The sequence below is a fragment of the Coregonus lavaretus genome (genome assembly GCF_964263955.1).
Source record: "Coregonus lavaretus genome assembly, chromosome: 5".
NCBI lineage: Eukaryota > Metazoa > Chordata > Actinopteri > Salmoniformes > Salmonidae > Coregonus > Coregonus lavaretus.
Window position 1 is genome coordinate 22383923 of NC_139992.1, and position 25996 is coordinate 22409918.

General features: G+C 45.4%; 1 protein-coding gene across 1 annotated transcript in view; it reads right to left on the reverse strand.

Moving 5' to 3' along the window:
* Window positions 1-25996, reverse strand: part of epha6 (eph receptor A6) — a 171289-nt gene that overhangs the window by 20689 nt on the left and 124604 nt on the right. The window contains exon 8 of the mRNA XM_084162398.1: window positions 1111-1398. Coding sequence (XP_084018524.1) covers window positions 1111-1398 — 288 coding nt within the window. The remainder of the gene's footprint in view (window positions 1-1110; window positions 1399-25996) is intronic.

The following is a 25996-nucleotide window of genomic DNA, read 5'->3' on the forward strand; positions in this document are numbered from 1 at the left end:
TATGTGTGTGTGTGTGTAGCTGGGGTCTGGGTCTGGACAGAGATAATTGCCAGTCAGACGAGGAGAGAGGAACACAGCTGATCTGAGGGGTAGATTACTTCACAGGACGGTTCTCCTGACCAGGGGTTCACACACACTCTGAAGCCTTAACTAAGCAGACGGGCCTGATTGACGCTAATGAGACTGAGGCCTGTGTGTTTGTGTGTATGTGTGTGAAAGGGTTGAATCTAAAGGGCTGTCAGGACTGTATATAGGGAGGGAAGAGGTTAGATAGAGAGAGATGGGAGGAGAGGCAGAGCAGGTATGGAGAGTTCGGGGACAAGCAGGAAGGGAGGGAGAGGACAAGGGAGAAGGAAGGAAGGAAGGAAGGAAGGAAGGAAGGAAGGAAGGAAGGAAGGAAGGAAGGGGGTATTTTCTCCTCGATTAAAGCGTAGAACAAAGGCAGGCCAGGACTGTCTGATCCACTAGATAAAGAAAGCTCTTCAGCTGGATAGATGAGAGGAGAAGACAGGAGAGGAGAGGCCACTAAGGCCAGATCAGTGGCTGGAGTGGACCGGTGCTGACCGACCGTTACAGAGAACCTACACCTCTATATTTCTACTGCTTGAGTTCTGGCACCTCTAAGATAAAAACCCTGGTACAGTAAAATGAAAGTAAGAAGCCCTTCAAGAACTGGCCAAGTGTACAGGACAGAAACACAAACACAGGTCTGGCTCTGTATGCTAGTACTCAGCATGGTCACTGGGAGGGAAGAAATGAAAGATAAGATAATGACTTTATTATCCCTGTGGGAACATTTTGGTTGCGGCTCTGTGTCTACATAAAAACACACAATCAAGCATAGAAAATTACATATACAGACAATAAATACAGGTAGAAAAGTGCAGTTCATGAGCGATCAATGATTCATCTGTACACTATATACACTATACACATCAGTACACTCTGTCAACTACAATGTTAGCTGTAAAGCCTCTCTAAGTCAAAATAAATACAACCAACATCAACAGCACATTAGCAAGTTCATGTATTGATCTTTTCATTGATTACATCTAGGGTTAGGTGTTAGGGGTCATGAAACAGACACAGAGGGCCGTACGAGGTACTCACTGTCGTCCGTGGTCTCATACTCGTATTTGGGGCTGTAGGCGCTGTGTCCAGCGGAGGTGCGTGTTCTCAGGCTGAAGACGTAGCAGGTGGAGGGCTTTAACCCTGTGATGATCACACTGGGGGCTTTGGTCCGCGTCGACGAGTAGCTCAACTCCTCGTGTTCCTTCTCGTAGTACTTGACCTCATAGTCAACCACCAGGAGGGATGTCTGTTCTGGCTCCAGCCACGACAGGGCAATGCTGTTCTGAGATGCCCAGTCCTTCTTCAGCACGCCCACCATAAAGGGACCTGGAGGGACCGATCAGAGAGAGGGTTAGAGGTAAGGGGTTCAACTACTAACATTTAATCTCAGTAATGATGGAAGGCTGACACCAGTTTCTGATTAAATGCTTCATAATTTAACGGGAAAGGCTTTGCTTTCCTAGAGATAAGCCTGGAGCATCCAATCATCTTAATATCCAATATTAGGGGTTTTACGGTCATACTAGCGTTTGTGGATCCTTCAGTGACAACAGGTCTACCTGGGAGATGCGGTTAGTTAGCTGTGTTGATATAAATCATATTAGTCTTGTGTTGATTACATTAGTGCTGTGTAAATATTGGCACAGGGCTTTACTACAGCCACCGGCAAGTGATATCAGCCTCTCACTAATTAATATCCTATTAACTCAAGGTGGTAAACAGTTGGCTAAGATTTATCTACATACATACCGGTGTTATTAAAACCCTTCAAAATAGATGGTGAACACTTTCTTTTTGGGGATGTCAAAGGGTACTGTGTAACGGCCAAGGGAGGTGATAGGTTATGGTGGCAAGAGGATTTCAAATAGGTGCAGGATTTATTGGAAAAAAGGTGCACAGAGTAATTATCAACAGCTGCATACATGTGCTCAAAACCAAAATTATTTTACAAGAAAGACACTTTAGTCAGCCCAAACTTGACATAGAATACCATACATGTCTTTTCCCCTCCTTCTATTCCGAAAAGCTAGCGAGAAGCTAGTGGAATTTACTATCCCCGTTTATAAACAGGTGGCTTGTATGGTATTCTATGTCAGGTAGCATGCTATCGCCAACATTTCTCTTACATTACCACACTGGCACAACATGACTCAATACAGGAATGTGTGCCAGAAAAATGACAAGTAAATATCAGGAAAGGAAAACAGGAAAGTAAACACTATTATGAGAATTAGAAACTCTTCTCAAAAGTTAACTCCCCTGTACCCGCAACGTAATGAATAAAACTCCTACGTTTATTTCAGCTCCATCAGTAACTGGACTGATGGATGTTTCCTACATTCATATCACCTTCGTGTCGAGGCTGCATTTCTAGCAGGCAGTTTAGTGCTATGAGCTTAAACTAATTCTGTCTCCTGATCTATTTCAATGCTTGGTTTGTTCTTAATAATGAAGAACATAATAGCCTTTTAGGCTAGTAAGGCTTCCCAAATGTAAGCTAAAATGGAACAACAACAACAATATCATGGCTGATTGAAATTAGCTGATTTATTTTGCATAATGAGAGTCAGCTGAAAGGGCACTTCATTCTCTCTCTTTTGCTCTCTCTCTCTCTCTCTCTCTCTCTCTCACACACACACACACACACACACACACACACACACACACACACACATATAATAATTCTTATAACAGCCACAGAAACATATACACAAAGCTGACATCTTATTCGGCTACACATTATTATTACATAGTAGGCTACATCTCACATCATTAATGTTGCGTTTTGTGTGTGTGTGTGTGTGTTGTTATTGTTGTCCCTGGAAACACTTGTACATTAGAAGATTTATCTCAATGTGGTGTTATCCCCCACAAATCTGTAGATAAATAACATCTAAGTGAGCAAATGACCGTGTCCACACTAGTGTTGCACAGTATACCATCCCACGGTAATATCATGGTACCAAAACGTCATGATACTTATGATACCAACATTTTAGAATACCGTAGTAATGTTTCATAGGATACTACCAACAATTTAGTCCCTACCGATCTAAAGAACCTGCTGGCGCCTGTTACAAAATGTTTATAAAGTCAGTTGTTTATAAGTTCAGTACATTTTTTTAGCAACAGCCACTAGTCTCTTGTATGCACCGGTCCAATAATGTCCACTTCACTTTCATGCGCATATTATGTGTGGCAGCTGTAAATCAGCCAGCCGCATCCCCAACCAGCCCTCACTCACCTGCTTCTCTCCATCTGCTCTTCCTGCACATATATTCCTCCATCAGTTTTTTAAATATAATTTAGCCTTGATGGCTAGCGGGGATGGAGACCCTAATCATTCTTCTGTTGTTACATTTGTACGTTTGATACATTGGAGCAGTGCCCAGAGCGAGCAAAGTTGATACATTGTATATAATTTCATCCCTGATATAACAAAGAGCATAAGCCAGTCTGAGAATAGGCTTTGCAAGTTCGCTGTCATGCAGCAGTGCCACAGAGGAAAAATAGCTTCAAGACAGGTATACTTGCAGCTTTCCAGCAACGAAAACAGCTTGTCTCTAGCTTAAACAGTTTAAAAAAACATGACTCCTATAACTGGAGATACCTTTTTTTCTTCCTGCGACATTTTGAGCGCATTTGATATAATTATAATAAGTCGTGGGCCGTTTTAAACTAATCCCGGGTCGCTAATTATTGTTTTGATAAAAAAACAGTCATGTTACCTAGTTAGCTAACAACCTGGTAACTTGACACTAGGTTTAGGCACATTTGATTGGCCCAGGAAGAAAGGAAAAGGGTCTGCTACTCATGAGATGTGCTTCAAAGGTAGGATTCATATAGGCCTAACTGTACTTAACAAAAATATAAACGTAACATGTAAAGTATTGGTCCCATGTTTCATGAGCTGGAATAAAATATCCTAGAAATGATCCATATGCACAAAAAGCGTATTTCTCTCATATGTTGTGCACAAATTTGTTTACATTACCTAGTTAGTTAGCATTTCTCCTTTGCCAAGATAAACCATCCACCTGACAGGTGTGGCATTTCAAGAAACTGATTAAATAGCATAATCATTACACAGGTGCACCTTGTGCTGGGGACAATAAAAGGCCACCCTAAAATGTGCAGTTTTGTCACACAACACAATGCCACAGATGTCTCAAGTTTTGAGGGAGCATGCAATTGGCATACTGACTGCAGGAATGTCCACCAGAGCTGTTGCAAGAGAATTTAATGTAAATGTTTCTACCAACGTCGTTTTAGATAATTTGACAGTACGTCCAACCGGCCTCACAACCGCAGACCATGTGGAACCACGCCAGCCCAGGACCTCCACATCTGGCTTCTTCATCTGCGGGATCATCTGAGACAAGCCACCCGGACAGCTGATGAAACTGTGGGTTTACAAAACTATAGAATTTCTGCTCAAACTGTCAGAAATCGTCTCATGGAAGCTCATCTGCGTGCTCATCGTCCTCACCAGGGTCTTGACCTGACTGCAGTTCGGACAATGAACACAATTGCATTTTATCGATGGAAATTTGAATGCATAGAGATACCGTGATGAGATCCTGAAGCCCATTGTCGTGCCATTCATCCGCTGTTATCGCCTCATGTTTCAGTGTCACGTTCGTTTAAGGACGGGTCAGACCAAGGCGCAGCGTGAAATGCATACATGTTTATTAACAACGATAAAAACACGAACAAAACAACAAACCAACGTAAGTCCTCAGGCTAAACACAAAACAAGCCTACACACGGAACAAGATCCCACAACAACTGAATGCAAACAGGCTGCCTAAGTATGATCCCCAATCAGAGACAACGAGCGACAACTGCCTCTGATTGGGAATCACACCCAGCCAAACATAGAACTACACAACCTAGAATGCAACATAGAAATACTAACATAGAATATCCACACCCTGACTCAACATACAAGAGTTCCATGAGTCAGGGCGTGACAGTACCCCCCCCCCCCCCCCCAAAGGTGCGGACTCCGACCGCACCAACCTGACGACAGGGACGGTCCGGGTGGGCATTCCGCCTCGGAGGCGGATCCGGCTCCGGGCGTGACGACCACATTCTCTCAGCCTCCCCGTTACGCCCCTGGTCTGGTCTGGACCTCGGCGCGCTGCTTCCCCTCTCCTTCCTCCCACGATGTACCAAGTCCTGTCTGGAACCTGGTGTGGGAGACCCCGAACCTGGAGAGAGGCTGACGTCTGGGTCTGGACTGGAGCCGCTGACCGGAGCTGGACGGGGCACCGGTCGAGCGGAATGCTCTGGCTCCGGACTGGAGCCGCTGACCAGAGCTGGACTGGGCACCGGTGGAGCGGACTAGTCTGGCTCCAGACTGGAGCTGCTGTCCGGAGCTGGACTGAACCCCGGTGGAGCGGACTACTCTGGTTCCGGAGTGGATCCGCTGACCGGAGCTGGACTGGGCACCGGTGGAGCGGACTTCTCTGGCTCCGGAGTGGAGCCGCTGACCGGAGCTGGACACGCACCACTGGTCTGATGCGGAGAACAGGAATGGGCCGGGCCGGACTGGGAACACGCACCACTAGTCTGGTGCGAGGAGCGGGAACAGGCCGGGCCGGACTGGGAACACGCACCACCGTCTTGGTGCGGGGAGCAGGCACGGGCCGTACCGGACTGGGAACACGCACCACTGGCTTGGTGCGAGGAACAGGAACGGGCCGGGCCGGACTGGCGACACGCACCACTGGCCTGGTGCGAGGAACAGGAACGGGGCGTACCGGGCTGGCGACACGCACCACTGGTTTGGTGCGAGGAGCAGGAACAGGCCGTACCGGACTGGGAACACGCACCACTGGCCTGGTGCGAGGAACAGGAACGGGCCGGGTTGGACTGGGAACACGCACCACTAGTGTGGTGCGAGGAGCAGGCACGGGCCGTACCGGACTGGCGACACGCACCACTGGCCTGGTGCGAGGAACAGGAACGGGCCGGGCTGGATTGGCGACACGCACCACTGGCTTGGTGCGGGGAGCAGGAACGGGCCGGGCAGGACTGGAGACACGCACCACAGGTCTGGTGCGAGGAGCAGGTACGGGGCGTACCGGGCTGGCAACACGCACCACTGGTTTGGTGCGAGGAGCAGGAACATGCCGTACCGGACTGGGAACACGCACCACTGGCCTGGTGCGTGGAGCAGGAACAGGCCGGGCAGGACTGGCGACACGCACCACCGGCCTGGTGCGAGGAACAGGAACGGGCCGGGCCGGACTGGCGACATGCACCACTGGCTTGGTGCGGGGAGCAGGAACGGGCCGGGCAGGACTGGAGACACGCACCACAGGTCTGGTGCGAGGAGCAGGTACGGGGCGTACCGGGCTGGCAACACGCACCACTGGTTTGGTGCGAGGAGCAGGAACAGGCCGTACCGGACTGGGAACACGCACCACTGGCCTGGTGCGTGGAGCAGGAACAGGCCGGGCAGGACTGGCGACACGCACCACCGGCCTGGTGCGAGGAACAGGAACGGGCCGGGCCGGACTGGGAACACGCACCACTAGTCTGGTGTGAGGTGCAGGAACGGGCCGGGCCGGACTGGGTACACGCACCACTAGCTTGGTGCGAGACGCAGGCACGAGGTGTACCGGACTGGGAACTGACGTTAGAGATCTCCGACTGTACCAGTCTTTCACTCTCCGCGCCCAGTCCTCCTCCCATGAGGACTCCTCCCTGAGCCCCCACTAGTGCAGTGGTCGGGGCTCTTCTCCATCGATCCCCGACCACCCTTTTAGCCCCCCAAAAATGTGTCATTGGGGCTGTCTCTCGGGCTTCCTCCTCGGCCGGCGCCTTCTGCGTTGCCGTTGCTCCTCTCTAAACCGGGCCTCCACTGTCTCCTCCCAAGGACGCCGATCCATCCCAATCTGAATCTCCTCCCATGTCTAGGATCCCTTTCCGTCCAGGATCTCCACCCATGTCCAGGATGTCTGCTCCTGGGCATGCTGCTTGGTCCATTTTTGGTGGGATCTTCTGTCACGTTCGTTTAAGGACGGGTCAGACCAAGGCGCAGCGTGAAATGCATACATGTTTATTAACAACGATAAACACACGAACAAAACAACAAACCAACGTAACGTGAAGTGCTCAGGCTAAACACAAAACAAGCCTACACACGGAACAAGATCCCACAACAACTGAATGCAAACAGGCTGCCTAAGTATGATTCCCAATCAGAGACAACGAGCGACAGCTGCCTCTGATTGGGAATCACACCCGGCCAAACATAGAACTACACAACCTAGAAAGCAACATAGAAATACTAACATAGAATATCCACACCCTGACTCAACATACAAGAGTCCCATGAGTCAGGGCGTGACATTCAGCGTGATAATGCACGGCCCCATGTCACAAGGATCTGTACACAATTCTGGAAGCTGAAAATGTCCCAGTTCTTACATGGCCTGCATTCTCACCAGATATGTCACCCATTGTGCATGTTTGGGATGCTCTGGATCGACGGGTACAACAGCATATTCCAGTTCCCGCCAATATCCAGCAACTTCGCACAGCCATTGAAGAGGAGTGGGACAACATTCCCACAGGTCACAATCAACAGCCTGATCAACTCTACGTGAAGGAGATGTCACTCTGCATGAGGCAAATGGTGGTCACACCAGATACTGACTGGTTTTCTAATCCACGCACCTACCTTGTTTTTTAAGGTACAGTGAGGGAAAAAAGTATTTGATCCCCTGCTGATTTTGTACATTTGCCCACTGGCAAAGACATGATCAGTCTATAATTTTAATGGTAGGTTTATTAGAACAGTGAGAGACAGAATAACAACAACAAAATCCAGAAAAAAACGCATGTAACATTTTTTATGAATTGTTTTGCATTTTAATGAGGGAAATAAGTATTTGACCCCTCTGCAAAACATGACTTCGTACTTGGTGGCAAAACCCTTGTTGGCAATCACAGAGGTCAGACGTTTCTTGTAGTTGGCCACCAGGTTTGCACACATCTCAGGAGGGATTTTGTTCCACTCCTCTTTGCAGATCTTCTCCAAGTCATTAAGGTTTCGAGGCTGACGTTTGGCAACTCGAACCTTCAGCTCCCTCCACAGATTTTCTATGGGATTAAGGTCTGGAGACTGGCTAGGCCACTACAGGACCTTAATGTGCTTCTTCTTGAGCCACTCCTTTGTTGCGTTGGCCGTGTGTTTTGGGTCATTGTCATGCAGGAATACCCATTCACGACCCATTTTCAATGCCCTGGCTGAGGGAAGGAGGTTCTCACCCAAGATTTGACGGTACATGGCCCCATCCATCGTCCCTTTGATGCGGTGAAGTTGTCCTGTCCCCTTAGCAGAAAAACACCCAAAGCATAACGTTTCCACCTCCATGTTTGACGGTGGGGATGGTGTTCTTGGGGTCATAGACAGCATTCCTCCTCCAAACACGGCGAGTTGAGTTGATGCCAAAGAGCTAGATTTTGGTCTCATCTAACCACAACACTTTCACCCAGTTCTCCTCTGAATCATTCAGATGTTCATTGGCAAACTTCAGACAGCCCTGTATATGTGCTTTCTTGAGCAGGGGAACCTTGCGGGCACTGCAGTATTTCAGTCCTTCACAACGTAGTGTGTTACCAATTGTTTTCTTGGTGACTATGGTCCCAGCTGCCTTGAGATCATTGACAAGATCCTCCCGTGTAGTTCTGGGCTGTTTCCTCACCGTTCTCATGATCATTGCAACTCCACGAGGTGAGATCTTGCATGGAGCCCCAGGCCGAGGGAGATTGACAGTTCTTTTGTGTTTCTTCCATTTGCGAATAATCGCACCAACTGTTGTCACCTTCTCACCAAGCTGCTTGGCGATGGTCTTGTAGCCCATTCCAGCCTTGTGTAGGTCTACAATCTTGTCCCTGACATCCTTGGAGAGCTCTTTAGTCTTGGCCATGGTGGAGAGTTTGGAATCTGATTGATTGATTGCTTCTGTGGACAGGCTGAAATTAGGAGCACTCCCTTTAAGAGTGTGCTCCTAATCTCAGCTCGTTACCTGTATAAAAGACACCTGGGAGCCAGAAATCCTTCTGATTGAGAGGGGGTCAAATACTTATTTCCCTCATTAAAATGGAAATCAATTTATAACATTTTTGACATGCGTTTTTCTGGATTTTTTTGCTGTTATTCTGTCTCTCACTGTTCAAATAAGCCTACCATTAAAATTATAGACTGATCATTTCTTTGTCAGTGGGCAAACGTACAAAATCAGCAGGGGATCAAATACTTTTTTCCCTCACTGTATCTGTGATCAACAGATGCATATCTTTATTCCCAGTCACGTGAAATCCATAGATTAGGGCCTAATGAATTTATTTCAATTGACTGATTACCTTATATGAACTGTAACTCAGTAAAACTGTTGCATGTTGTGTTTATAGAGTGCATTTGGAAAGTATTCAGACCCATTGACTTTTTCCACATTTTGTTACGTTACAACCAAATTCTAAAATTGATTTAAAAAACAAATCCTCATCAATCTACACACAATACCCCATAATGACAAATCGAAAACAGTTTTTTAGAAATGATTAACACATTTATTAAAAATAAAAAACAGAAATACCTTATTTACATATGTTTTCAGACCCTTTGCTATGAGACTCGAAATTGAGCTCAGGTGCATCCTATTTCCATTGATCATCCTTGAGATGTTTCTACAACTTGATTGGAGTCCACCTGTGGTAAATTCAATTGACTGGACATGATTTGGAAAGGCACAAACCTGTCTATATAAGGTCCCACAGTTGACAGTGCATGTCAGAGCAAAAACCAAGCCATGTGGTGGAAGGAATTGTACGTAGAGCTCCGAAACAGGATTGTGTTGAGGCACAAATCTGGGGAACGGAACCAAAAAATGTCAGCAGCATTGAAGCTCCCCAAGAACACACTGGCCTTCATCATTCTTAAATGGAAAAAAACTGCCAAACTGAGCAATCGGGGGAGAAGGGCCTTGGTCAGGGAGGTGACCAAGAACCCGACTGTCACTCTGACAGAGCTCCAGAGTTCCTCTGTGGAGAAGGGAGAACCTTCCAGAAGGACACCCATCTCTGCAGCACTCCACCAATCAGGCCTTTATGGTAGAGTGGCCAAACGGAAGCCACTCCTCAGTAAAAGGCATGACAGCCCGCTTGGAGTTTGCCAAAGGGCACCTAAAGGACTCTCAGACCATGTGAAACAAGATTCTCTGGTCTGATGAAACCAAGATTGAACTATTTGGCCTGAATGCCAAGCGTCACATCTGGAAGAAACCTGGCACCATCCCTACGGTGAAGCATGGTGGTGGTAGCATCATGCTGTGAGGATGTTTTTCAGGGGCAGTGATTGGGAGACTAGTCAGGATCGAGGGAAAGATGAACGGAGCAAAGTACAGAGAGATCCTTGATGAAAACCTGCTCCAGAGCGCTCAGGACCTCAGACTGGGGTGACAGTTCACCTTCCAACAGGACAACGACCCTAAGCACACAGCCAAGACAACGCAGGAGTCTCTTCGGGACAAGTCTTTTAATGTCCTTGAGTGGCCCAGCAAGAGCCCGGACTTGAACCCGATCGAACATCTCTGTAGAGACCTGAAAAGAACTGTGCAGCGACGCTCCCCATCCTACCTGACAGAGCTTGAGAGGATTTGCAGAAAATAATGGGAGAAACTCCCCAAATACAGGTGTGCCAAGCTTGTAGCGTCATACCCAAGAAGACTCGAGGTTGTAATCGCTGCCAAAGGCGCTTCAACAAAGTACTGAGTAAAGGGTCTGAATACTTATGTAAATGTGATATTTCAGTTTATTATTTTTAATACATTTGCAAAAATGTCTAAAGTTTTTTTTGCTTTGTCATTATAGGGTATTGTATGTAGATTGATGAAAAAATGATTTAATACATTTTAGAATAAGGCTGTAACGTAACAAAATCTGGAAAAAGTCTGAATACTTTCCGAATGCACTGTATTATTGTTCAGTTTATATCAAAAATCTTTCTCTTTCTGGTGCTCCTTACATTCTGTTTGGTGCCTAAAGTTGGGAGCAGTGTGTGCATGTTTGGGAGAGAGAGTGGTGTGTGTGTGTGTTTATGAGAGAGAGGGAGACAGAGAGTGTTTGTGTGTTAACTGGAGAGTAGAAGGTTTCATGCAGTGTTTTCCCCTTACTTACACAATGACATGCAGATCATTATGCATGTATACTCCTTCCTCCCATTCCTCCAGCAAAATCACAGGTGGGCCTTTGCAAATATGAGTAAATCAGCCATTCTATGCAGCATTCTATTATAAACTAAAGAGTGTGAAGTTCAATTCAATATGTGTATGACTATCAGTGACAGGTTTTTTGTGTAGCACATCAAATCAAATCAAAATGTATTTGTCACATGCGCTGAATACAACAGGTATTGCACTGTACCTTACAGTGAAATGCTTACTTACAAGCCCTTAACCAACAATGCAGTTTAATTGAGGTAATATATACACTACCAGTCAAAAGTTTGGACACACCTACTCATTCAAGGGTTTTTCTTTATTTGTAGAATAATAGTGAAGACATCCAAACTATGAAATAACACATATGGAATCATGTAGTAACCAAAAAAGTATTAAACAAATCAAAATATATTTTATATTTGAGATTCTTCAAATAGCCACCCTTTGCCTTGATGACAGCTTTGCACACTCTTGGAATTCTCTCAACCAGCTTCACCTGAAATGCTTTTCCAACAGTCTTGAAGGAGTTCCCACATATGCTGAGGCTGCTTTTCCTTCACTCTGCGGTCCGACTCATCCCAAACCATCTCAATTGGGTTGAGGTCGGGTGATTGTGGAGGCCAGGTCATCTGATGCAGCACTCCATCACTCTCCTTCTTGGACAAATAGCACTTACACAGCCTTGAGGTGTGTTGGGTCATTGTCCTGTTGAAAAACAAATGATAGTCCCACTAAGCCCAAACCAGATGGGATGGCGTATCGCTGCAGAATGCTTTGGTAGCCATGCTGGTTAAGCGTGCCCTGAATTCGAAATAAATCACAGACAGTGTCACCAGCAAAGCACCCCCACACCATAACACCTACTCCTCCAGGCTTTACAGTGGGAAATACACATGCGGAGATCATCAGTTCACCCACACCGCGTCTCACAAAGACATGGCTGTTGGAACCAAAAATCGCCAATTTGGACTCCTGACCAAAGGACAAGAACCAAAAAGTACAAATTTGGACTCCAGACCAAAGGACACATTTCCTGTGGTGGTCCTCAAGAGAGCCAGTTTCATCATATCGCTTGATGGTTTTTGCGACTGCACTTGAAGAAACATTCAATCTTCTTGAAATTTTCCGTATAGACTGACCTTCATGTCTTAAAGTAATGATGGACTGTCGTTTCTCTTTGCTTATTTGAGCTGTTCTTGACATAATATGGACTTGGTCTTTTACCAAATAGGTCAACACAACTGATTGTCTCAAAGGAGGAAAGAAATTCCACAAATTAACTTTTAAGAAGGCACACCTGTTAATTGAAATGCATTCCAGGTGACTATCTCATGAAGCTGGTTGAGAGAATGCCAAGAGTGTTCAAAGCTGTCATCAAGGCAAAGGGTGGCTATTTGAAGAATCTCAAAAATAAAATATATTTTGATTTGTTTAACACTTTTTTGGTTACTACTACTCTATATGTGTTATTTCATAGTTTTGATGTCTTCACTATTATTCTACAATGTAGAAAATAGTAAAAATAAAGAAAAACCCTTGAATGAGTAGCTGTGTCCAAACTTTTGACTGGTACTGTACATGTAGGTAGAGGCAAAGTGACTATGCATAGATAATAAACAGAGAGTAACAGCAGGTCAATGCAAATAGTCCGGGTAGCCATTTGATTTGCTGTTCAGGAGTCTTTTGGCTTGGGGGTAGAAGCTGTTAAGAAGACTTTTGGATCTAGACTTGACGCTCCGCTACCGCTTGCCGTGCGGTAGCAGAGAGAACAGTCTATGACTAGGGTGGCTGGAGTCTTTGGCAATTCTTAGGGCCTTCCTCTGACACTGCCTGGAATAGAGGTCCTGGATGGCAGGAAGCTCTGCCCCAGTGATGTACTGGGCCGTACGCACTACCCTCTGTAGTGCCTTGCGGTCGGAGGCCGAGCAGTTGCCATACCAGGTGGTGATGCAACCAGTCAGGATGCTCTCGATGCTGCAGCTGTAGAACGTTTTGAGGATCTGAGGACCTATGTCAAATCTTTCCAGTCTCCTTAGGTAGGTTTTGTCGTGCCATCTTGACGACTGTCTTGGTTTCTTTGGACCATGATAATTTGTTGGTGATGTGGACACCATGGAACTTGAAGCTCTCAACCTGCTCCACTACAGCCCTGTCGATGAGAATGGGGGCGTGTTCGGCCCTGCTTTTCCTGTAGTCCACGATCATCTCCTTTGTCTTGATCACGTTGAGGGAGAGGTTGTTATCCTGGCACCACACTGCCAGGTCTCTGACCTCCTCCCTATAGGCTGTCTCATCATTGTCGGTGATCAGGCCTACCACTGTTGTGTCGTCTGCAAACTTAATGATGGAGTTGGAGTCGTGCTTGGCCATGCAGTCATGGGTGAACAGGGAGTACAGGAGGGGACTAAGCACGCACCCCTGAGGGACCCCGTGTTGAGGATCAGCGTGGCAGATGTGTTGTTAACTACCCTTACCACCTGGGGGCGGCCCGTCAGGAAGTCCAGGATCCAGTTGCAGAGGGAGGTGTTTAGTCCCAGGATCCTTAGCTTAGTGATGAGCTTTGAGGGCACTATGGTGTTGAATGCTGAGCTGTAGTCAATGAATAGCATTCTTACAAACGTGTTCCTTTTGTCCAGGTGGGAAAGGGCGGTGTGGAGTGCAATAGAGATTGCGTCATCAGTGGATCTGTTGGGGCAGTATGCAAATTGGAGTGGGTCTAGGGTTTCTGGGATAATGGTGTTGATGTGAGCCATGACCAGCCTTTCAAAGCACTTCATGGCTACAGATGTGAGTACGGGTCGGTAGTCATTTAGGCAGGTTACCTTGGTGTTCTTGGGCACAGGGTGGTCTGCTTGAAACATGTTGGTATTACAGACTCAGTCAAGGACAGGTTGAAAATGTCAGTGAAGACACTTGCCAGTTGGTCAGCGCATGCTCGGAGTACACATCCTGGTAATCCATCTGGCCCTGCAGCCTTGTGAATGCTGACCTGTTTACAGGTCTTACTCGCATCGGCTAAGGAGAGCGTGAACACACAATCGTCCGGAACAGCTGGTGCTCTCATACATGCTTCAGTGTTGCTTGCCTCAAAGCGCACATAGAAGTCATTTAGCTCGTCTGGTACACTCGTGTCACTGGGCAGCCCGCGGCTGTGCTTCCCTTTGTAGTCCGTAATAGTTTGCAAGCCCTGCCACATCTGATGAGCGTCGGAGCCGGTGTAGTAGGATTCAATCTTAGTCCTGTATTGATGCTTTGCCTGTTTGATGGTTCGTCAGAGGGCATAGCTGGATTTCTTATAAGCGTCCGGGTTAGAGTCCTGCTCCTTGAAAGCGGCAGCGCTACCCTTTAGCTCAGTGCGGATGTTGCCTGTAATCCATGGCTTCTGATTGGGGTATGTACGTAAAGTAACTTTGGGGACGACGTCATCGATGCACTTATTGATGAAGCCAGTGACTGATGTGGTGTACTCCTCAATGCCATCGGAAGAATCCTGGAACATATTTCAGTCTGTGCTAGCAAAACAGTCCTGTAGCTTAGCATCTGCGTCATCTGACCACTTCCGTATTGAGCGAGTCACTGGTACTTCCTGCTTTAGTTTTTGCATGTAAGCATGAATCAGGAGTTATGATCAGATTTGCCAAACGGAGGGCGAGGGAGAGCTTTGTATGCGTCTCTGTGTGTGGAGTAAAGCTGGTCTAGAGTTTATTTTCCTCTGGTTGCACATGTAACATGCTGGTAGAAATTAGGTAAAACGGATTTAAATTTCCCTGCATTAAAGTCCCCGGCCACTAGGAGCGCCGCCTCTGGATGAGCATTTTCTTGTTTGCTTATGGCCTTCTACAGCTCGTTGAGTGCGGTCTTAGTGCCAGCATTGGTTTGTGGTGGTAAATAGACAGCTACGAAAAAAACAGATGAAAACTCTCTTGGTAAATAGTGTGGTCTACAGCTTATCATGAGATACTCTACCTCAGGCGAGCAAAATCTTGAGACTTCCTTAATATTAGATTTTGTGCACCAGCTGTTATTGACAAATAGACACAGACCGCCACCCCTTGTCTTACCGGAGTCAGCTGTTCTATCTTGCCGATGCACAGAAACCCCAGCCAGCTGTATGTTATCCATGTCGTCGTTCAGCCACGACTCGGTGAAACATAAGATATTACAGTTTTTAATGTCCCGTTAGTAGGACAGTCTTGATCGGAGCTCATCCAGTTTATTATCCAATGATTGCACGTCGGATCCTTACAAGGAACCCCGACCTACGTCCCCTATATCTCTGTCTCTTCTTCATGCAAATGATGGGGATTTGGGCCTTGTCCGGTGTCTGAAGTAAATCCTTCGCGTCCGACTCGTTAAGGAAAAAATCTTCGTCCAGTACGAGGTGAGTAATCGCTGTTCTGATATCCAGAAGCTCTTTTCGGTCATAAGAGACGGTGGCAGAAACATTATGTACAAAATAAGTTACAAATAACATGAAATTGGTTAGGAGCCCGTAAAACGGCAGCCATCTCCTTCGGTGCCATTCTTTATTGCACATAACATTTAGAAAACGTGAACAAGTGTCCGGGAGACGGGGCGAAAAGGACGCTAGGCCACTGAATTTTTCCCCCTTGGTATCGTGATACTACTCGGTACTGTGATACTTGGCCTGGTATCGTATCGTTAGTAAAATATTGGTATCGTGACAACACTAGTCCACACACAAACACAGACACTGCGCCCAGAGTGTAACTTCTGTAGCATCTAGCTGTCAGGGGGCCAGCATCTGCTGCTAGCATATTGGCCTCTGATAGGGAATAATAAACACTGCATAAATACAATCTCCACAGCCTGCATGATTACAATCCCACTCCTACTGTTGCAGAGCAGCATGTAACACACACAACATTTGTTTAGGAGAGTTAAGCTGAAACTCACTGGTATGCTCATGGCAGGGTACGGTGGCCAGTAGAGAGTTGGCAGATACACTGTAGAAAACAACCCTGATTTATTTTTCTTCTCACATACAGCTCTCAATACAGATGTAGGATCTTAATTTGAAATGTAAAACTTGTAGAGTATTTGAGGTTTAAAAAGGCTTCTGAAATTTGTTATTTCCACTTTTCAGACTTGATTTTCCCTTACAAAAAATTTATCAACCCCTATAAATATGTCAATTAATTATAATCCACACAATAATTCAGATTTCCTGTTGCTGGAGGATTATTTTCCTGCTGTAGCAAACTGGCTCAAATTAAGATCCTACATATTTATGAGCGCATACTGTATAATATTAGCCAGAATATTCATTCTAATTTACACCAGAAATACAGCCAAAATACATATTCACATTCATGCCCCAAAAATACTGTGAGGGGATGAGGCAAAATTGTGCTTATTTAAATTGTTTATTGAAATTCACGTGCAATGCAACTCTGAACAGGGCTTGAAGGTGGAACTGAAGAGAGAAGCATTTCTCTCATATTATTCCTTCTAAGGAATATAGCCTATAGCATTTATACCAAAACCCCCAGTGCACAGTCTCTCTCTCTCTCTCTCTCTCTCATCTTCTCTCTCTCTCTCTCTCACTCTCTCTCTCTCTCTCTCTCTCTCTCTCTCTCTCTCTCTCTCTCTCTCTCTCTCTCTCTCTCACTCTCTTCTCTCTCTCTCTCTCTCTCGTCTCTCGTCTCTCTCTCTCTCACTCTCTCTCTCTCTCTCTCTCCTCTCTCTCTCCTCTCTCTCTCTCTCTCTCTCTCTCCTCTCGACACTCTCTCTCTCTCGTCTCTCTTCTCGTCTCTCATCTCTCTCTCTCTCTCTCTCGTCTTCTCTCTCTCTCTCTCTCTCTCTCTCTCTCTCTCTCTCTCTCTCTCTCTCTCTCTCTCTCTCTCTCTCTCTCTCTCTCTCTCCTCTCTGAGGAGGAGGAGGAAACCCATTATAATTATCGGTCAATTAGAATGGAAGCGATGGATGATTTTCCAGTCTAGTGTAGTTAAGCTTCCAGTAAACTAATGTAGTCTCATTACAGCAGCTTGACATCTGTATGGTTTTAATGAGCTTGCCTGGCCCCAAGGCCTCCATTAACAGTTTATAAAATCAATGGCTTCTGTATTGATGCTTTACTACGCTTAAACGATGTGAGAATGCTACGTTACTGAGGGAGGGAGAAGAGGTGGAAAGAGAGAGAAAGAGGGGGAAGAGAGCAGTGTGTGAAGGAGAGAGAGAGAGTGGGTGTAACGATTCTGCCGAGACTGCCTTCCTTCTGGCTCGGCAGGCTTCGGCGTTCGTCGTCACCGGAGTACTAGCTGCTGCCGCTCTATGTTAGATGTTTCTATGTTCACTTGATGTTGTCTGTTGTTGCGCACCTGTTCCCCATTATGTTAGTTTGTCTGCCTATTTAACCTGTACACGTCCACTGTTTGGTGTGGCGTGTTTATTGTATGTACGAGTGTCATTAGTGTGAGCGGGTTTTGCTCCTCCTTTGTTGTTTTGGAGGATTTTCCTTGGATTTCTTTACTTCTCAGTAAAGTGTTCTTCATCTCATTCTGTGTCCTGCGCTTGACTCTGGCCTACCGCATTCCACCGACATTCGCGACAGAGGAGAGAAATAGAGAAAGAGATAAAGAAAGAAAGAAAGAAAGAAAGAAAGAAAGAAAGAAAGAAAGAAAGAAGAAAGAAAGAAAGAAAGAAAGAAAGAAAGGAAGACCAAGGTGGTTTATGAAAAGATGTTTGAGAAAAACAATAAGTAGTAGACAAGACACGTCAATATGTCTGATCGTTTTGTTGCTACCCTTGCCATGATGTTTACATTCTACTCACGAGGGAATATGAGAGAGATCACCTTTTGGAGGACACACACACACCAATCTCCGATCTCTGCCTTTACTTATATTTGCTTTTGAGCGTTCTGAGTTGCTCTGGGGAGCTGAGAGAGTAAATGAACTTTACTCATACAGGATGTAGGTTCCAGTGGGACTTTAGGTAATCATTAAGACCAATGTGACATTCCGAGAGTGTGTAGTGTGTGTGTGTGTTTGTGTGTACAGTATACAGTGTGTTTGTGTGTGAGTCCCCCTTAGGCAAGGTCACCTCCACCACAGTCTTCTAAACACAACCAAACCAGACCTGGCATCTCGGAGGCTCTGACCTCATTTCCAACCGAGGTTAACCCCACTGCATAGTGGGTAGTCTGTAGACAGTGTTGGACGTGGCGTAAACACAGACATCCTGGTGCTCTGACAGAGGTCATGTCCCTGTTGGGCCAAAAACCCTGATGCTAATTGTAAGGGTTTATGATTGGATAAAGGATATTTGCCTCCACCCTATAGCAAAATGTGTAGAATTGCAGAGAATTTGCTGTAAAACTGTAAATATTTATCTCCACCCCATAGCAAAATGGTAGAATTGCATTAAATTAGTTATACAATTTCAAAAGCTTTAAAACGGTTAAGTTTTCTCTCCACCCCATGGCAAAACAGTAGAATTGCATGACATTTTTATAAAATTGCAAAATCTTCTCTACGCCCCATGGCAAAATTTGTAGAATTGCAGGAAATGAACTTTAAACCAGATGAGTTAAATTTTTTGTGGCCCCCCACCCCCATCAAAGTTGCCCATCCCTGCTGTAGATGAACTAGGGAGTTATGAAAACCCATAAAGCTCTTCAACTTTTAGAGCACAGTCATTATATGTACTTTTTTCTTTCTTTCCCCCAGCTTTGTTGTTCCCTGTCGTTTTCCCTGTCTTTCCATAGCTTTAGCTTACTGTCTGCATTTCTCCTTGGTTCTCTTCCTCTTTCCATTACTGAAAGGACAGCCTTTCATTTCCTTCCATGAATCGTAAAACTGTCCTAATCACCCCAGAATCTAGATGGGAGGAAAGAGGAGAGGCTGTGCATTTCTGCTCTAAGTGAAGACACTTTGGAAATTACTTCTATCTAGACCTGATCTCACAAAGGCAGAGGAGATTCAAGCAGTAAAAAGTCAGTGAAATTCTACTCTCAATGTAAAAGTGTCTGTAGATTGTAACAGTAAAGTGTCTGTAGACTGTAACAGTAAAGTGTATGTAGATTGTAACAGTAAAGTGTCTGTAACAGTACAGAAAAGTGTATGTAGATTGTAACAGTAAAGTGTCTGTAGACTAACAGTAAAGTGTCTGTAGACTGTAACAGTAGTGTCTGTAGACTGTAACAATAAAGTATCTGTAGATTGTAACAGTAAAGTGTCTGTAGACTGTAACAGTAAAGTGTCTGTAGACTGTAACAGTAAAGTGTCTGTAGACTGTAACAGTAAAGTGTCTGTAGACTGTAACAGTAAAGTGTCTGTAGACTGTAACAGTGTGGGGACTTTATAGTCATGTGTATCCCAGCAGATGCAAGGTCCAGTTCATCTATCATGTGTTTCTGCTGAGCCCAGCAGCCAGCATGCTGCAGTTAACAGGTAATTAACAACATCAGTCACACTACAAAAGGAACAACGGCGGGAGGGAGAGAGAGAGAAGGAGAAAGGCAGGGAGGCCAGATGACAACTATTCTGTTCTTCTGAGTAATAGTTAAGGCTGGAGCATGGCTGGCCTCCTGACTGTGGTGTGTGTGTGTGTGTGTGTGTGTGTGTGTGTGTGTGTGTCTTTAATAGGGTCATAGTGACATCCCGACCCCCTTGTTTTCTCTCTAATAGTTATCTGGAAAGCCAATGATCTGTATGAACGACAGTTAAACCAGCTCTGAACAGGCCCTGTTACAATCAATACTCATTTACCTCCTCCTCCATCTCTCTCTTTCTCTCCAGTAATTAATGAGAAGAATAGAACTACCTCTCCGTTGATAATTGATGTCCATCCTCAGACCCATCTCCATCCCACTGCTGCTTAGAGCTTTATTAGAAAACAGACATGCACAACCTGACCTGGTGCTACAATAGGGAGATAGATAGAAAGAAAGAAAGCCTAACACTGTGTGATGAGGTGAATTAGGGTGTGATTTTGTCAGCTGCTACATATTGAATTAAAAGACAAATCGTGTTGATTAGGAAAAAGCTCTGTTATTCACAACAGGATTCCTCATCTATTAAGGAATGAAAGAGAGAAGGAAGGGAAAAAACCCTGCCTTGTGCCCTGAACCTCTCTCCTCTCCTCTCCTCTCCTCTCCTATCCTCTCCTCTCCTCTCCTCTCCTCTCCTCTCCTCTCCTCTCCTCTCCTCTTCTCTCCAGTCCTCTCATCTCCAGTCCTCTTCTCTCAGTCCTCTCCTCTCCTTTTCCTCTCCTCTCCTCTCCAGTCCTCCTCTCCTCTCCTCTCCTCTCCTCTCCTCTCCTCTCCTCCTCTCCTCTCCTCTCCTCTCCTCTCCTCTCCTCTCCTCTCCTCTCCTCTCCTCTCCTCTCCTCTCCTCTCCTCTCTCTCCACTCCAGTCCTCCTCTCCTCTCCAGTCCTCTTCTCCTCTCCTCTCCTGTCCTCTCTACTATACTCTCTCAGGTGTTCAGCTGAACAACAGAAGAGCAGGGCAGGAAGGGAAGCAGCAGTATAAATAGCAGGCCTGTTAAACAACTGAAACAGAAGGAGCTCCCCTCAACTCTACAGTTTCAACAGTATAAATAGCTAGATAGCTGGTCCACTCTGCCACTCTCTGCTCCACCTCACTCTGTGTGTGATGAGGTATTGGGTAACTGTGTGTGTGCACAGGACTGAGAGGTAACAGAGTGTGTTTACTGATAGAATTGCACCAAGCTGAACTGCAGAAACAGCATGCAGCAGTATTGTTTGCTAACTCACTGAGGAAATTCTGTAAACAGTGTATTTGAATTAGATATGGCTTATATTAAAATACTGTATGACATGAATCAGGCTTATAATATCTCTATCACAAACGTGCATGAAGTAGTTGTGAAGACCACAGTAGAGAAATGTAATAGGATATTGATTAACGGATGTGTTAGTTTCAAAGAAATCAAGAAGTCAATTATTCCATTCTTTTAAAAAAAAACGTTTAAAACCGTGAGACATCCATCAGAATTCGGAACAATGAATCTAATCACTGGGTATTAATGAGCCTTGGCCTAAAATAGTCCATCGTTAGGTAGGTGTGGGGAAATGAGCTCTGCAGGGGAGAGGGTTCAGATAAAGACCTGGGCATTAATCATGTCAAACACTACAAACCACTAATAGCTCTCTCTCTCGGTCTCTGTCTCACTCCCACCTGCTCAGCACACACATAGAAGAGGGTTATTGAAGACTATCTATTATTACCATTGAGTCTACTGCAGAAGACATACAGTAGAGAGTTAACTACAAAGCTGTTACTACGACCATCTGAAGGGAGAGCAGGAAAAGGTATAATCGACAAAAGTGACAGTCCTCGAGATGGACTATACATAGTACAGTATTGTACAAACATCCACTCATCACCAGTCTCTCTCTCTCTCTCTCTCTCTCTCTCTCTCTCTGTCTATGTTAATGTAAACAGGTGTTGCTGTACTCTGCATACAGATAAACACACAGGTCCACAGGAGCACTGCAACATCTTACCTCCATTTTCCCAGTCCAGCTGCTCCTCTCACCATCTCTCACCCCTCTCTCCCTTACCTCTCTCACACCTCTTCTCACCATAGGACCCCTACCTCACTGCTGCTCCTCTCACGGTGGCTCTACCCTTTGACACACATCTGTCACAGCAGGGCACCAACAGGGTTAGAGAGGGGCAGGAGTACCAGATGCCCATGCCCACATTGCCCAGGCCCTTTGCCCTTCCAAACTGCCCTTAGAGAGCAAACCTGCCAACTATGTTTCTCACACACATACTAACCAACAAGCTGGTAACTCACGGTTGTACCAACACAGCCAGACACTCAAACATTCAGGCACTTTACAGCATGTATCTGTAGCTAGGACAGAAGAGAACTAATCATAATCTCATAACTGATTTCTGTTGAATGGTTGTTCTATGAAGTTCAGCTCCAGGCAGCACATTTTTCTCTCCAGAAAGACCAGTATTATATATCACTCCAGAAAGACCAGTATTATATATCACTAGATAGATATCACATCATCAGTAGATAACACTTCTGACTAGAATGAAGTAAGATGAAACCAGGACCAGGATAGGGATAGTGGCACACAAAACTCTATGATGAGTAGACATTCTATCAAAACTACTCTATCACAAACCAGACAGTTCTATCTCAGACAAGAACATTGTTCCTCAAAGTAGATATGTCTCTGAGTGAGTGTCTGACTGAGCTAAATCACATTCTACAGGCAGCATGAGGAGAATAGTGAATACATCTCTCTCTCTCTCTGCCTGGTTCTCTCTCTATCTCTGCCTGGTTCTCTCTCTATCTCTGCCTGGTTCTCTCTCTCTCTCTGCCTGGTTCTCTCTCTATCTCTGCCTGGTTCTCTCTCTCTCTCTCTCTCTCTCTCTGCCTGGTTCTCTCTCTCTCTCTCTCTCTGCCTGGTTCTCTCTCTATCTCTGCCTGGTTCTCTCGCTCTCTCTCTCTATCTCTGCATGGTTCTCTCTCTCAATTCATTTTTTTTGTAATTTAAGGGACTTTATTGGCACGGGAAACATATGTTTACATTGCCAAAGCAAGTGAAATAGATAATAAACAAAAGTGAAATAAACAATAAAACATTTACAGTAAACATTACACTCACAAAAGTTCCAAAAGAATAAAGACATTTAAAATGTCATATTATGTCTATATACAGTGTTGTAACGATGTGCAAATAGTTAAAGTACCAAAGGGAAAATAAATAAACATAAATATAGGTTGTATTTACAATGGTGTTTGTTCTTCACTGGTTGCCCTTTTCTTGTGGCAACAGGTCACAAATCTTGCTGCTGTGATGGCACAATGTGGTATTTCACCCAATAGATATGGGAGTTTATCAAAATTGGATTTGTCTTCGAATTCTTTGTGGGTCTGTGTAATCTGAGGGAAGTATGTGTCTCTAATATGGTCATACATTTGGCAGGAAGTTAGGAAGTGCAGCTCAGTTTCCACCTCATTTTGTGGGCAGTGTGCACATAGCCTGTCTTCTATTGAGAGCCAGGTCTGCCTACGGCGGCCTTTCTCTTTAGCAAAGCTATGCTCACTGGGTCAGTCACAGTGGTCAGGTATTCTGCCACTGTGTACTCTCTGTTTAGGGCCAAATAGCATTCTAGTTTAATTGTGTTGCTGTCTTGGGGCTCTGTGGAGTCTGTGGGGCGGCAGGTAGCTTAGTGGTTAAGAGCGTTGTGCCAGTAACCGAAAGGTCTCTGGTTCTAATCCCTGAGCCGACTAGGTGAAAAATCTGTCTGTGCCCTTGAGCAAGGCACTTAACCCTAATTGCTCCTGTAAGTCGCTCTGGATAAGAGCGTCTGCTAAATGACTTAAATGTAAATGTTTGTGAACAGAGCTCCAGGACCAGCTTGCTTAGGGGACTCTTCTCCAGGTTCATCTCTCTGTAGGTGATGACTTTGTTATGGAAGGTTTGGGAATCACTTCCTTTTAGGTGGTTGTAGAATTTAATGGCTCTATTCTGGATTTTGATAATTAGCGGGTATCGGCCTAATTCTGCTCTGCATGCATTATTTGGTGTTTTACGTTGTACACAGAGGATATTTTTGCAGAACTCTGCATGCAGAGTCTTAATTTGGTGTTTGTCCCATTTTGTGAATTGTTGGTTGGTGACCCCAGACCTCACAACCATAAAGGGCAATGGGTTCTATAACTGATCCAAGTATATTTAGCCAGATCCTAATTGGTATGTTGAATGTTATGTACGATTATTTTTGTCGTACTGAGATTTACTGTCAGCTCTCTCTCTCTCCCTTCTACCTGGCGGTAGTGTGGCAGCGGTGGTGGGTTGTGATCCAATCACCATCCGGCTGCAGCAATCACTGTGTTCTGATTGGTTTTATAATCCAGACAGGATCTCTGATGGACAATCACCCAGCCAGGCAGCAAGCTGCCACTGCCAGCCCTTAACACACACACACACTCGCACACACACTCGCACACATACTCTCTCTCTCTCTCTCTCTCTCTCTCTCTCTCTCTCTCTCTCTCTCTCTCTCTCTCTCTCTCTCTCTCTCTCTCTCTCTCTCTCTCTCTCTCTCTCTCTCTCTCTCTCTCTCTCTCTCTCTCTCTCTCTCTCTCTCTCTCTCTCTCTCTCTCTCTCTCTCTCTCTCTCTCTCTCTCTCTCTCTCTCTCTCTCTCTCTCTCTCTCTCTCTCTCTCTCTCTCTCTCTCTCTCTCTCTCTCTCTCTCTCTCTCTCTCTCTCTCTCTCTCTCTCTTCTCTCTCTCTCTCTCTCTCTCTCTCTCTCTCTCTCTCTCTCTCTCTCTCTCTCTCTCTCTCTCTCTCTCTCTCTCTCTCTCTCTCTCTCTCTCTCTTCGGGAAGGGACCTGTAGAGCATGTGTGTCTCTCTACCTGTCTGATTGACCACTCCAGCCAGAGAAGAGAGTGATGACAGAAGAAGAGTGAGGAGAGAACAGGGGTTGATTCAGCTTCAGATGTGATGAAGGTGTGATAACTAATCAAAAGAGAACAATCAAGCTCTCCCAGAAGCTTGGCTGGTGCTTAAAACCTGTGAATTCCGACAAACAAAAAGGTGTGAGTGCGAACCCATTACACCTTTTTGTTTGTGATGAAAATGTGATGAGGTCTGATGAAGTTATGATGGTGTGATGAGGTATGATGAAGGTATGATGAAGTAGTGATGAGGTCTGATGAAGAATGATGAAGGTGTGATGAGGTCTGATGAAGGTATGATGAAGGTAAGATGAGTCTGATGAAGGTGTGATGAGGTCTGATGAAGGTGTGATAAAGGTATGATGAAAGTGTGATGAGGTCTGATGAAGATGTGATGTTGTGATAAAGGTATGATGAAGGTGTGATGAGGTTTGATGAAGGTGTGATGAAATTGTGATAAAAGTATGACGAACGTGTGATGAGGTGTGATGAAGTTGTGATAATAATAATAAGCCATTTAGCAGACGCTTTTATCCAAAGCGACTTACAGTCATGTGCGCATACATTTTTACGTATGGGTGGTCCCGGGGATCGAACCCACTACCCTGGCGTTACAAGTGCCATGCTCTACCAATGAGCTACAGAGGTGCTACAGAGGTGATAAAGGTGTGAGGTGACAAAGGTGTGATGAAGGTATGATGAGTTTGTCACACAACACAATGCCACAGATATCTCAAGTTTTGAGGGAGCGTGCACATTTTCATTTCTCTAACATAAGCTGCCTCCATCGTCATTTTAGAGAATTTGGCAGTACATCCAACCAGCCATGTGTAACCACACCAGCCCACGATCTCCACATCCGGCTTCGTCTGAGGAAGGGTGGGAGTGGGGTGGTGAGGAGTATTTCTGTCTGTAATAAAGCCCTTTTGTGGGCAGAAACTCAGTCTGATTGGCTGGGCCTGGCTCCCCAGTGGGTGGGCCTATGACCTCCCAGGCCCACTCATAGCTACACCCCTGCCCAGTAATGTGAAATCCATAGATTAGGGCCTAATGAATTTCTTTCAATTGACTGATTTCCTTATATGAACTGTAACTCAGTAAAATCTTTGAGATTGTTGCATGTTGCATTTCTATTTTTGTTCAGTATATAGATATGGTCATAGCCAGTTGGTCCACAGGTTCTCGTGTGATTATAAAACTACAATCCAAACTGATGTACGACACTAGTTTAGATCAGTAGCTCTAAGTGTAGAATACACAGCCCACGCTG